This window comes from Drechmeria coniospora, chromosome 02 (genome assembly GCF_001625195.1).
Source record: "Drechmeria coniospora strain ARSEF 6962 chromosome 02, whole genome shotgun sequence".
NCBI classification, from domain to species: Eukaryota; Fungi; Ascomycota; class Sordariomycetes; order Hypocreales; family Ophiocordycipitaceae; genus Drechmeria; species Drechmeria coniospora.
In genome coordinates, this window is record NC_054390.1 from 5,038,647 (window position 1) to 5,050,766 (window position 12,120).

The 12,120-nt window shown below is 59.3% G+C and overlaps 5 protein-coding genes across 5 annotated transcripts; 3 read left to right on the top strand and 2 right to left on the bottom strand.

Moving 5' to 3' along the window:
• Positions 1 to 773: 773 nt before the first annotated feature.
• Positions 774 to 1,111, bottom strand: DCS_04491 (40S ribosomal protein S21; the record flags this gene model as incomplete). The annotated part of the gene is made up of 2 exons (XM_040801800.1): positions 774 to 1,005; positions 1,080 to 1,111. 2 exons carry the CDS (start codon positions 1,109 to 1,111, stop codon positions 774 to 776), a joined length of 264 nt encoding a protein of 87 aa, XP_040656833.1.
• Positions 1,112 to 1,480: 369 nt separating this feature from the next.
• On the top strand, positions 1,481 to 4,306 carry DCS_04492 (uncharacterized protein; the record flags this gene model as incomplete). The annotated part of the gene is made up of 1 exon (XM_040801801.1): positions 1,481 to 4,306. The coding sequence occupies one exon, from the start codon at positions 1,481 to 1,483 to the stop codon at positions 4,304 to 4,306; it is 2,826 nt and encodes a 941-aa protein (XP_040656834.1).
• A 756-nt stretch (positions 4,307 to 5,062) lies between these two features.
• Positions 5,063 to 6,302, top strand: DCS_04493 (NUDIX family hydrolase; the record flags this gene model as incomplete). The annotated part of the gene is made up of 2 exons (XM_040801802.1): positions 5,063 to 5,612; positions 5,677 to 6,302. 2 exons carry the CDS (start codon positions 5,063 to 5,065, stop codon positions 6,300 to 6,302), a joined length of 1,176 nt encoding a protein of 391 aa, XP_040656835.1.
• A 606-nt stretch (positions 6,303 to 6,908) lies between these two features.
• DCS_04494 (photolyase) lies at positions 6,909 to 8,734 on the bottom strand (the record flags this gene model as incomplete). The annotated part of the gene is made up of 2 exons (XM_040801803.1): positions 6,909 to 7,436; positions 7,517 to 8,734. 2 exons carry the CDS (start codon positions 8,732 to 8,734, stop codon positions 6,909 to 6,911), a joined length of 1,746 nt encoding a protein of 581 aa, XP_040656836.1.
• Positions 8,735 to 10,479: 1,745 nt separating this feature from the next.
• DCS_04495 (uncharacterized protein) lies at positions 10,480 to 12,057 on the top strand (the record flags this gene model as incomplete). Its single annotated transcript, XM_040801804.1, has 1 exon — positions 10,480 to 12,057. The coding sequence occupies one exon, from the start codon at positions 10,480 to 10,482 to the stop codon at positions 12,055 to 12,057; it is 1,578 nt and encodes a 525-aa protein (XP_040656837.1).
• Positions 12,058 to 12,120: the final 63 nt, after the last annotated feature.

Below are 12,120 nucleotides of genomic sequence, written 5' to 3' on the forward strand. Positions count from 1 at the left end.
AACAACAATGAGACAAGCAGCAACGAGTTATCTGGATGAGGGAAATGTGTTGGGAAATGTGCTGGGAGGCCATTTTCATCTCCACGTCCAGCCGGCTGAGCCTAGCGATTATTACGGCACCATGCCACCAGGAATAGGGCCAAGCTTGCAACTATGTAATTGCACTTGCATCAAACACATGCACATAGTCTTCGGGAAGTTTGCCACGAGCGCTGCTGGCAGACTGGTTGCATCAAACGACGCTTCCATAGAAACCAGCCAATTCAGGTGCAATTCAAGCCCTTGCCGTATTGGTCTCGAGCACGCAAGCATCTTGCTCGTGCATGTGCATGTATGACCCGTATCTGTACCATGGCGAGAGCCTTCACCGCCACGGCTTTTTAAAGGCCATTCGTTCAAGATCAATCTGCGGCACGGGCACCATCGAGGTAGTCCCAGACTCCATGACCAACAAGGCCCGGAGGGCAGCCCTGGAGCCTTTGCTAGCCGTCGTGCGCTCACTCATGTCACGTCGTCATCGTCACGTCGTGGCACCGGAAAGGGTTGGAACAGTTCGGATTGTCTCGAATCGAGCCCAAACGCCGCCTCAAATTGGATTGGTTAGATGCACCCAACTCTAGATGCACGCATGCATGCCTTTTCTTCATGCTGCTTATCCTCCCGCCCGAGTCAATGCCTGGACGCCGGTCAGAATCCCCATCGGTTCCGGTACGTCGCCGTAATCTCCGCTGGGATGCAAATACCTCTTCCGCTCTCGCTCCCACAAAACCCATCTATCGCTGAGCGCTCCAGACGTTCTTCAGCAGACCGTCCCGCTGGGCCAGCCGGTTCACGGCATCGTCGCTCTCGCCCATCGCGCGCACAAATCCGCAGAGCGCGTAAACGTGGTTCTCGCCCGAAACGGCCCGGCCGTTCTCGTCAACCTTGGCGATCGAGATCTGGACGGAGCCGTGGTCCTTGGCCTTGATGATTCTGTTCGTAGCGCTGCACTTGCGGGGGACGTAGCTGCACGAGGTTGGCACGTAAGCATTTCCCTTCGCCGCGGACGGGGGACGCAATATCGCGTCGGGTAGCCCTACAGATCGATGATCTCGCCACGGTCGTTCTCCATCTTGGCGGTTTTGACGAGTGTTTCTAGCGGTGGCGGGAGTTGTGGTGTCGGGCGTGGGATGCAGTCGTCGGAACGCTTTTGGTGGAGAGCCGCCCCCCCTTACAAATTTCGACAATTTTTCGTGCGCGGGGAGGCAGGGCTCATGGTCAGGTGATCCTGATCACATGACCCCGCGTCCCGTCGCCGACTCCACCTCTGACCCTCTGACGTGACAGGTCTTGCCCCCCCCCAATGGTGGACGCGACAATTTGACGTCGATGATGCCGAGGAAGTGCTGCTTACAAGCTGATTTCGACACGAAAAATCATTTTGCCCACCATCAGGAGCCTGAGATGTGCGCTGCGCACTCAGATATGCGGCATCGGCGGCATGCTGTCTCCTGATGTCTTTCTCTCCCCCCCTTCTCGTCGACCCCCCCTCATTCCAATCTCCTCCTCACCCGACTTGCCTTCCGTCCAGGACCTTGCATCGAACAGGCCGAATCGTCCACAACTACTTCTTCGCGGCAAATCTGTGGCAGTTCCGGATCATGTCAGTCCAGCTACGCCGAGCGCAGGCAGTTTGTGGAGGTCTTCGTATGCCCCCGAAGTGGCGAAACCAAGCCTGCGTCGTGTGCTCGACACTGCCATGGGAGACGCCGATGAGCCAATTGTTATTGATGCCACGCCGAAACGCCCAATATCGAAGAGGCTCTTGAAACGCAAGAAGGCTCCCGAACAGCCTACGACGGAAATCTCTCGGTCGTCGGCCGGTCCATGGCCGACAGTCGGCGAGGGTTGGAAGCATTTCAAGTCGCCACGAAAAGAAGCCGAGGAAACGAGGCCAGAGGTAGATTTAGCAACGGATGATCATGCTGGAAAAGAATCCCATTCAACTGGGGATGGGGAGGCGACGAGCCAATTCTTCGAATCCCGGCCCGCAACCGCCGCCAAGGTCGCCAAGGTCGCGAAGACGGCCAAGACGGCAAGGCCAACGACAACCAAGCCCGTCGCTGTCGAGCCTCTACAGTTGGAGCCGGCCATGAGCCGGCGTGCTGACTGGACCCCGCCTACAAACAAGGTGCCGCTGATTCTTCATTCCAACAGCCCTGGCCCGGAGGATGGACCGTGCTCCCAGAACCGATCGGCGGAATTGTTCGAAAACTTGGTAGGCGCGTACAAATGCAACGACGAGGCGCGCCCCGAGGTTGTCGCCATGTCGGATGAGGCCTCTGGTTTTCTCAAGAAGCGAAAGAGAATCGAGCTTGTTCCGATCGAGCCGGCCATGGAGGAATGCCCAAAGGCTCTGGCATCCCCAGCAAAGCAAAAGGCGGCGAAAAAGAAAGCACGAACGATTACGGGACTTGCGACTGCCGCTTATCGGCCACCAAGCCAAGCTGCGGCCGTGGTGGAAAGCGAGCAACAGTCGTCCAAGGTTGTCGACACGGACACGGGAAAACGCAAAGGGCGAAAAAGAGCCTCCAAGGCGTCGAAGAAAAAGCCGGCTCCGCCCAAGCCTATCCTTCTCTCTCCCGAGTCGGCGTTGCGGCAAGTGGCGGGCCAGGAGTTTCTATTCGGCACCTCGAGCCAGTTGGCGCGCGACCAATCGCCCTCGCAGTTGCGCAAATTTCAGACCAACTCGAGGCAGCGCAATCAGCTGGACTGCATCACGCTCGAGAGTCCGGTGAATAGCGATGCGATCGAGCCATCGGAGCATCGACAGAGCCTTTGGGATGCAGCGGCACGAGATGCCGACGGTGACCTGTTTGACGCTGAGATGCGCAACTTTGCCGACGGCTCGCAACGGCTGCCGGTCCCCGAAGACGAGGACCCGTTTGGTTACGTTCAGGGGACCGAGGAAACGATCGGCCTTCCGCACCTGCCGGCGGAAAAGGATGGCCGAGATGACGATTCGTTTGCGAACCTGTCGGACATTCTTCCGACCGCACAAAGCAAAGCTGTGGACGTTGTTGACGATGGCCGAGCTGATGATTCGTTTGTCAACCTGTCGGACATTCTTCGCGCCGCACCGAGCAAAGCTGTGTGTGTCGTTGACGATGATTCATTCGCCCACCTGTCGGACATTCTTTCCGCCGCACCGAGCAAAGCTGTGCGTGTCGTTGACGACGATCGAGTTGATGATTCGTTTGTCAACCTGTCGGACATTCTTCCCGCCACACCCAGCAAAGCTGTGGACGTCGTTGACGACGATTCCTACTTTTCCGTTGGCAATCTTGCCGCTGGCACTTTGAGGTACGATGGGTGTGCAAATGTCGTGGGCGAACGGCAGCGGGCGCATGTGCCGCAGGAAGGGGAGGAGGAGAAGTTGGGAGCAGAAGCGGCGGCGGCGGCGGCAGAGCAGGCAGAATTGGAGGCTACGACGGTTCTGGCGGGGCCACGGCCATCGTACGAACAGCTTTCCGATGCGCAGCTTGCCAAACAGGTGGCACGGTACGGTTTCAAGCCCATCAAGAAGCGCACGGCCATGATTGCGCTACTGCAACAGTGTTGGCAAGGAGCGCCCCGGACGACGCTGGGTTCCAGGGCGGCGTCTACGTCGACGGCGAATCCTGCGAAGCGTGGTGCCGCATCAGCGCCGGCGCCGGCGGCGACTACTCCGGAAAAGCGTCGACGTGGCCGACCGAGAAAGACGAGTGCCAGTGACGGAGCGGCGCAGGAGCCCCCCCCGTCCGCGCAGCCTACGGCGTCACCGAAGAGGCCGCGTGGCAGGCCCAAGAAGGAAGCTGATGCCCCTTGGACGCCGCAGCGGACATTGCGATGCCCCAAGGCTGCCGCCGTCGTCATGGAGATTCCAGACTCCGAAGCCGAGTCCGGTTCGGACGGCAACTCATCGCCGGAAGCAATCTTCTCGCCGGCGGCGGTCGACCTGGCGCTGTCGGTGGAGGACGACACGGAAACCAGCCTCGCGACGTCGCCGACGGACCAACAGCGCATCTTATTTTCGCACATTGCAAAAGCGGTGACGACGGCGCCGAGGACGACGGACCCGGCGAATCCGTCGTGGCACGAGAAGATTCTGCTGTACGACCCCATTGTTCTGGAGGACTTGACGGCATGGCTCAACAGCGGACAGCTGACCCGCGTCGGCTACGACGGCGAGGCGAGGGTGGGCGAGGTCAAGAGGTGGTGCGAGTCGAAGAGCATATGCTGTCTGTGGCGGGTGAATCTCCGGGGCAGGGAGCGGAAGCGTTATTGATATGGACAGGGTTTGGCCTGGCCTCCTAGCGAGCGGCTGGTGGCATAGCAATGCGGCGTTGTCGAGGTTCGCGAGCAAAGCCTTTTCATTCCCTTGGGGTGTCCTTATACCGACCTGTTGTGGATGGCCAGCTACCTGATGATGAGGAAGGGATAGGCATGGCAGTGGCCAATGTAGCATACATAGTACGGTATACATAGCACGGACGACAGCAGCAGCATGTGCTTGTAACATGTCAACTACTTGATCGCGTGTGGAGTGTGGAGTGTGGGAGTGTGGGAGTGTGGAGTTTGAGTTGATGATCGTCGTTGCGTTGCGCTGTGCGGAGGAATCTGGAATCTGGAACGGGAACCCCGCTGAGCGCTATGGCCGGGACCTCGGCTCATCGGCTTGGGCCGCTTATAGGCTGCCAGAAGCCTATGGCTAGGCGCTATAGCGCAGGCACACTGCGTACTTGTAGGTAATGCTAGCGCTGTACTTATAGTACGGAGTACTGCCTTTCATACTGTACAACATTATACGGAGGGGAGGGGCATTCGCTTTGCAGCAGCACTGCTGCGTCAGTCGACCTTTATTGTGCTCAGATCGATGCCGTGCCGCCTTTCAATGTCTGTTTCAACAAGACTTCTTCTTGGCCAGCGGCAATATTCACGCTCCCTCTCACGCCTTGTGGCATCTCGGCTTTCTCCTGCCGCCGTCGTCTTTCAGCCACCGCACGTCTCCTCGTCGCCCGCTCGTCACGTCGCGTCTGTGAAAATGCCTTCATCACAGATCCGCTCCTCCTCCTCCTCTTCCTCATCATCATCTTCCTCCCCCTCCTCGGCAAGATCTTCGAGCAAGGCCGACGGTGGAGGCAACGAAGGGGTGCCCGAGCCGAACCCAAGCTCTTCCGTGCTCCTCCTCTCGCCGACCAACGAGGTCCTGCTCCTGCACCGGGTCAAAACGTCGTCAGCCTTTGCCTCGGCCCACGTCTTCCCTGGTGGTAACCTGGACAGCTTCCACGACGGCGAAATTCCGCCACCGGATGCTCCCGAGAGGCATCGGGACGGACCGGCGTACCGGCTCGCCGCCGTGAGGGAGTGCTTCGAGGAGACCGGAATCCTCCTCGCCAAGCGGGACGGCCGACTGATGGAGCTCCCGGCGGAGCAGAGGGATGACATGAGGAGGCGTGTCCACGGAAACGAGGTTAACTTTGCCGACTGGGTCAAGTCCCTGGGCGGCGTCCCCGATACAGGTACGCCGTTCTACCTACACGCTCTAGAGCTCTCGCCACTCCACGGCATGACCATCGTGGAGCATGTCTGGTGTGAGATGATGTTGCGCAAGAAAAGTCAAAATCTCATGCGACACATGGTTGCTGACGTGTTCAGATGGCCTCATCCCCTTCACGAGATGGATCACGCCCGTCGGCGTGCCGAAGCGCTTCACGACACAAATGTACGTCTACCTTCTGCCGATATCGCGCGCGAGCGTGCCCTCGGAGATGGTCATTGCGACGCCCGATAACGGCGTCGAACACACAGCCGCCGTCTTCGCCCCGCCGTCGACCTTTCTGCGCCGCGTCGCCGATCGGTCCATCATCCTCTTCCCGCCGCAGTACTACCTCCTGAAACTGCTCGGCCAATTCCTCACGGGCCCGACGGCATCGGTGGAGGAAAGGTCGCTGCACTTTACCGCCCAGCGCAAGAAGCTGCTCTCCTTCCTGCGGCGCGTGCCCACGGCAGAGACAGAGCTCGGCCGGGCGAGTCCGACGTCAGCCATCCCCTGGGCCGACAAGGTCATCTGCCCCGCCCACACGCTCGTTCAGGACGACGGCCGCGTCGTTCTTGGCCTGGAGAAGCCGGGACCCGAGCTCGAGGGGACCCAGAGGGGGGGCGACTGGGAAAAGGTTGTGCTCGTCCGCTTCGGCAAGGGTGGACCGACGAACCTCGAGGTTCGTCGGAGGGTTGATGTTTTGGACCACGAGAAGCAAGCAAGCGAGCGATCAAAGTTGTGACATGCTTCCGTCTGCATGCGCGCGCGCGCGTCTATCATCGGGGAAATCTGATGTAGCTTTTACAGCTTCCAATGGAGTCGTTCGCGTGCTAGTGCCGATACTGCAGACAGAGGGAGCATCGTGAGCGGAGAGAAACGGGATACTGCTGCTCCTCTTTCCTCGATTCACCATGAATTTAAAGACGGTAGCAACTGCCCTCGAGCTTGCCATTACGCTTGCCGCAGTTTATTTGCAACAGATCTTGAGCGATACTCGACGATGGGCTTCGGATTCGGTCACCATGAGTTGAAACTAAACCGACTCCCTGGTACTGGCGACGAAGCCATATGTGATATGAACACCTTCCATCTCCGACAGGATGACCCTCTCCTCCCCTGTTGTTATCATTCCGTCGTAAAGGCGAGGATCGTGGGAACGTCCCCGCATCTGCCGTCCATCGAGCTGGGCTCTCTAAACCACGGGTGCTAGCAACCTCTTTTTGTCTCTCGCCACCGTCATCTCTATAATTGCTCGACAGCAGCAAAATGACGGCAGCAATCGTTCCGACGGTTCCGTCGTGGAAGAGACTAAAATAAAAACGCCAAGTGGGCGGCGACTCATGCCATCTTACATTCCATTCGCGATTCCTTCCTTGTATGCGCTCAGCGCCTTTTCCCGAACCTTCTTGTGCTCGACGATCGGTTTCGGATACCCGTTCTTGCTGGCCTTGACCTTGGCACCACGACCGTACGGATCGTGTATCTCCTTGTCGCTCAAGTCCTTGAGCTCGGGAACCCATCGTCGAATGTACTCGCCTTGGGGGTCAAACTTCTCGCTCTGCAGGAGCGGGTTGAAGATGCGAAAGTACGGCTGCGGGTCGACGCCGACGCTCGCGGCGAAGCCCCATCCTCCGTTGTTGCTCGCAAAGTCGCCGTCGATGAGGTGCTCCATAAAGTACTTTTCGCCCATGCGCCAGTCGATGAGGAGGTCCTTGGCGAGGAATGAGGCAACAATCATGCGGCAGCGGTTGTGCATGTAGCCAATGTGGTTGAGCTGCCGCATGGCTGCGTCGACAATGGGGAAACCGGTTCGGCCTTCGCACCAGCGGCTGAAATCGTCCTTGTCGTAGGACCAGGCAATGTTGGAGTACTCGGGCTTGAACGGTTTATTCATGCTGCGTCTCGTTAGCGGCCAAAGGAAAGGTAAACAAGGAAGCGAAGAGGACGGGTGGTTACTTGCCACACAAATGGCCAATGGACGAGGACGTGCTTGTAAAAGTCGCGCCACGCGACCTCGCTGATCCAGGTCTGGATGCCCTCGACACCTCCGTCGAGCTTCTTGGTCTTGTTCCTATCCCGCGCCGCCCTGACGCAGGCCCTGGCGCTGATGGTGCCGGTGGCTAGATGGACCGAGAGGCACGACGTGCCGTCGTCGGCCGGGATGTTTCGCCTGTCTCTGTACCTGCCGATCCTCTCCTCGCAGAAGGCGTCGAGCCGTTTCATCGCCGCGTGCTCTCCGCACGGCCAGAGGGGATGGAACCTTTTCTTTTCATCCGAGCTGAGCTGCTTGCTCTGGGGCGCTTCCGGGATGGAGCACTCGAAGAGGGTCTTGAACTTGGCCCGAGCCGTCGTCGGGTTTTTGGTCGGTCGCTCGAACAGCTCAAGAAGGTCGAGGTTGCCGTGAACATGGGCGACCCAGGACCGGTACCACGGCGTGTAGACGGCGTACTGCTTCCCGGAGCCGCTCCGCAGCTGCCCCGGAGGCACGACGCAGCTGTCGTGGACGACCTCGAACGACTTGCCATTCTCCGAGAGGTCGCGGACCATGCGCGCCTCCCTACGCAGCTCGTCAACCTCATACTCCATGTTCGCGTAGAGATGGCCGGCACCCCATTCCTCCATAAGCTCGAGGACGCGATCCGGAATCCGGTTTCGCCTGTTCACCGTTTCCACGACGAGCGGAATGTCCAGCTTGGCCAGGTCGTCCTTGAGAACGTGCAAGGTGCGCAGGGTGAAGTCGACGCGGACGGGCGCCCGAAGGTGAGCCTCGAGGTCCTCGGGGCTGAGGATGTAGAGGCATATGAGCGGCACGCCTCCCTGCTTCGCCTTGTCGCTCGCGAGCGCGAGCGCCTTGTTGTCAGTATGGCGCAGGTCCATCTTGAACCAGTGCACGACGGCGCGCTTGACGTCGACGTTGCTGCGTTCGGCCGCCGTGTCCTCGAGGGCGGCGACGAGCTCCTCGATGGGGCGCGGAATCTCATCTTTGATGTAGGCCCGGGCCCGGTCGTTGCTCATCTCAGGAGGGTAGAACTGGCGAAGGACGATGCCGTGCGTTTCGGCCTCGGCAGCAAGGGGATGAGGTGCACGCAGGCCGGTCCTCGCCTTGACGCGTTTGGCTGGACGGCCGTTTGCCTCGGCCGGCGGGGTGGAACGGCGCTTCGCCTTGGATGGCATCGTGACGACGGTCAACGGAGACGTGATGAAGGGCGTGAATGATGGTGACAGGCTTGCTCGAGCAATCGTCGGCACGAGGGTGGGAGTCTGGCAGACGAGCTGTCGTATTCTTGGTGTTGATAGACTCGGATGCATTCAGCTTTCATGGAGAGAAGAGACAGATTGCATCAGGGTTTGAACGAATAACGCCCTCCCGGCCGTCGTATATTTGTATGCCGTGACGTTTCCATGATGGCATGGCCGTAGCTCCGATGACGTTTCGACGCAAAGGTCTCCAAGATCGAGATCGGACCTCCAGTGGCGGCGCTAGGTTGCGATTCGGCTTCCATCGAGGACGACGGTAGATCGGCGAACGTTGCCAGCATGGCGGACATGAAAATTTCAAGCAGAAATATAGCACCACCACGGCATGGAGCAGATGTGTGTCTCGTAACGAGTAGGTATTTACCATTGCCCTCCCTCGGTTTTTTTTTATTGTCTGGCTCCGTGGCTCAAGCTCCATGAGCACTGTCAGTAGTTGTATGTCTTTTCAGCAATTGCTGGTCCAGTTACGTTACTGAGTACTCCAATGTGCATGTACAATCGTACCTGGTAGTAGGTACCTCCTAACTCCTCCATGCTACAGAGTACATTAGTGCAGTAGTACAGAGAGTACCTGTTGACATCATAGCGTTAAACTGGAACGCACTGCACATGGCGGGCGCTAGCTAGCAACGCAAGGCTGCCAAACAACGATACCAGTAGCAAAACACGTGCACCTCGCATGACGAGAGATGCCTTGTTCTGTACATGCGCTGCTTCCTCTATGGAAAGACCGTCGTTTGCTCTTGCCGTTGCTGTCGTCTGTCAACCCAGCCCCGAGGCGCTTCGCTGCCCAATGAGAAGCTGGCGGCGGGTGACAGGGATTATTCGCATGAATTGATAGGTGCAGATCGGACCCCATGGCTGCCTGCCTGTCATGGCGAGAAGCTGCGACCAGTCTCGCCTCTTGCACCGCCTCAGCCAAGATGAAAACCCTTCTCGACGACATTCATCCACCATACCAGAGCTGTCACGATCCGTTTGGCCGAGAGTACTAACCGACAACTGGCTCCGCGACCCTCTTGCTTGCTCGGTCAAGGCCGGAATCACGACGCGTTACACCCGTCCTTTCCACCTGCTCGTTCGTGCTGAGCTCCATTTCTTCGCTAGGCAAGACGGCATCGCCTTCCCACCGTTCGTGCTACCAAGTCTTGGTGAACAGACGCCGGAGTCGACGAATGTACTCGCCGTTGCACACCGACGTTTGATCTCGCTCGCTGCCCAGCCTCGCTCCTAGCTGTTGCTGTCATTGACGAGACATCACACATCACACACCTCGCACCTCGCACCGCACACCTCGCACCTCAAACTCACCCTCACACACCTCGCACCTCGCACCTCACACCTCGCACCGCACACCTCGCACCGCGTACACCTCGCACCGCGTACACCTCGCACCGCGTACACCTCGCACCGCGTACATCTCGCAACGCGCACACCTTGCACCGCGCACACCTTGCACCGCGCACAGCTCATCTCTAAACTACCTGCCATTGTCGGTCCAGACTGTATTCGCCGAGTCTGAGTCTCCCTCCCGGTCTCGCCTTGACACGCGGCCCAGAGACAGGCGGCCTTTCCCACGACCGAGACCCTTCTGCCCACCTCGTTGAAACGTAAACGTCCGTCGCCTCTCCCCCACCCCCGGCCGACTACCCGGTCTCGCCATGGTAGAAAACGTCGCTTGGAGGCCTCTGCCTCTGCCTCCATCGCCTAGCCTGCCTGTGCTCCTGGTCTCGGCTGTCATGGCCCCCGCTGCGTACACCGTCCGCATCACCGACATGGCCAACGTGTGGACGGAGACGTTGGAGCGCAGAGCCATCTGCATGCGCGGATGGAACGAGGGTACCTCCATCGATCCGAGCGACACCCCCGAGAACATGGCCAAGTTCCTCGCCCTCGTCCGTACTGCTCTGGACTCGTCCCGACCGGGACACGAGGGCTCCACCCTCCGCCTCTCGCCCGCCACCGCAGCCGATGCTGGCCAGGACGGCCTCACCCTCCGCCTGACTTGTATCTTGCCCGGCCTCCAACCCCTCAAGTGGCCACTCCATTTGAGAAAGTCGCCTCCCTCCAGCCTCGCCACCGATCTTGTGCTGCCACTCATCCAGGCGCACTACGTCAGGAAAATGGAAGTGATCTCCCTCATCCAAGCTCTCGCCGACAAGGATGCCGTCCTCACAAAGTTTTCCGATAAGCTGGAGGCCCTCGGCACGGGCTTGGAGCATATTTTCACCCACCTTTCCGGGAAAAGGAAGGTTACCAGGCCTGCCGCCGAAGAAAAGGTAAAGGGTCTGAAGGCCTTTGACGAGGGCGAATGGAAGTCCCGGCTCGACTCCGAAATGGACCGCTCCCTCGATGCTGGCAGTTTACTGCGAAACGTCTTCGGCGAGTCGGGCCTTCAGGCCGAGACCTTGCTGGAGATCGACCAGTCCCCCGCCCTGGACAGTTGGTGGCATGACGCTGGATCCCTGCTGCCCGGCTGGGGCCGAACGTGGGAAGCACCGGCGGCAGCGCAGATGACGTCGAAGCCTCCCACACAGGCAGCCGTTGCCGACGACGACGACTTCCAGGTCCAAGCCACACCGCCCCGTTTCAGATCAGGGAATGAGAAGCCCACCGGTTCTGAAGCTAGATCTGACGACGACGCATCGACCGAGGGAGAGGACGACGAGCACGTCATACCGGACAGTAACCCGCCCAACGCTCAAACCAACAACAACGGGCACGCCTCACGCCATGGGGCGATCAGTGCGAGGACCGCGTCGGCGGCACCTCGGTCTCCAAGACGAGAAGAAAACATCACGAGCAAGAGATCGGTCGATGATTCAGAAACTGCCTCGGAAGCTTCTAGCGATGGTGATGCCGCGGCCTCGATGCGAACCGCTTTGCCTGCCCCTCTCAACCCTGCCCCGGCCGACGGTGCCAAGCGTCGTGGCCTGGGCGTGATTGGGGGTCAAGGTCGAAATGTTGACCCGTCAGACCTGGCCAAGTCCCCCGAAGCGAACTCTGCGGGAGTGGATGATGCCCCTCCACGTGCTAGCAAACCCGGGCGCATCGGCCAGATCGGTGGCGGTCCAATGCGAATGCGAGATGACAACGACCGTGGCAGAGCATTAAGTCGCACCAAGGAGCCCGACATGATTCGAGAAACGTCCAGAGAGCGAGCCGATCGCAGGCGTGAGGAGCTCAAGAGAGAATTGGAGAAAAAGGCCCTGCCGGCCAAGAAGAAGAGGCGATTCTAGCGCACCCCTGACAATGGAGAGGCGACCTTGCCTTGCCATGATATGTTTTCGTACGCAAGTGTC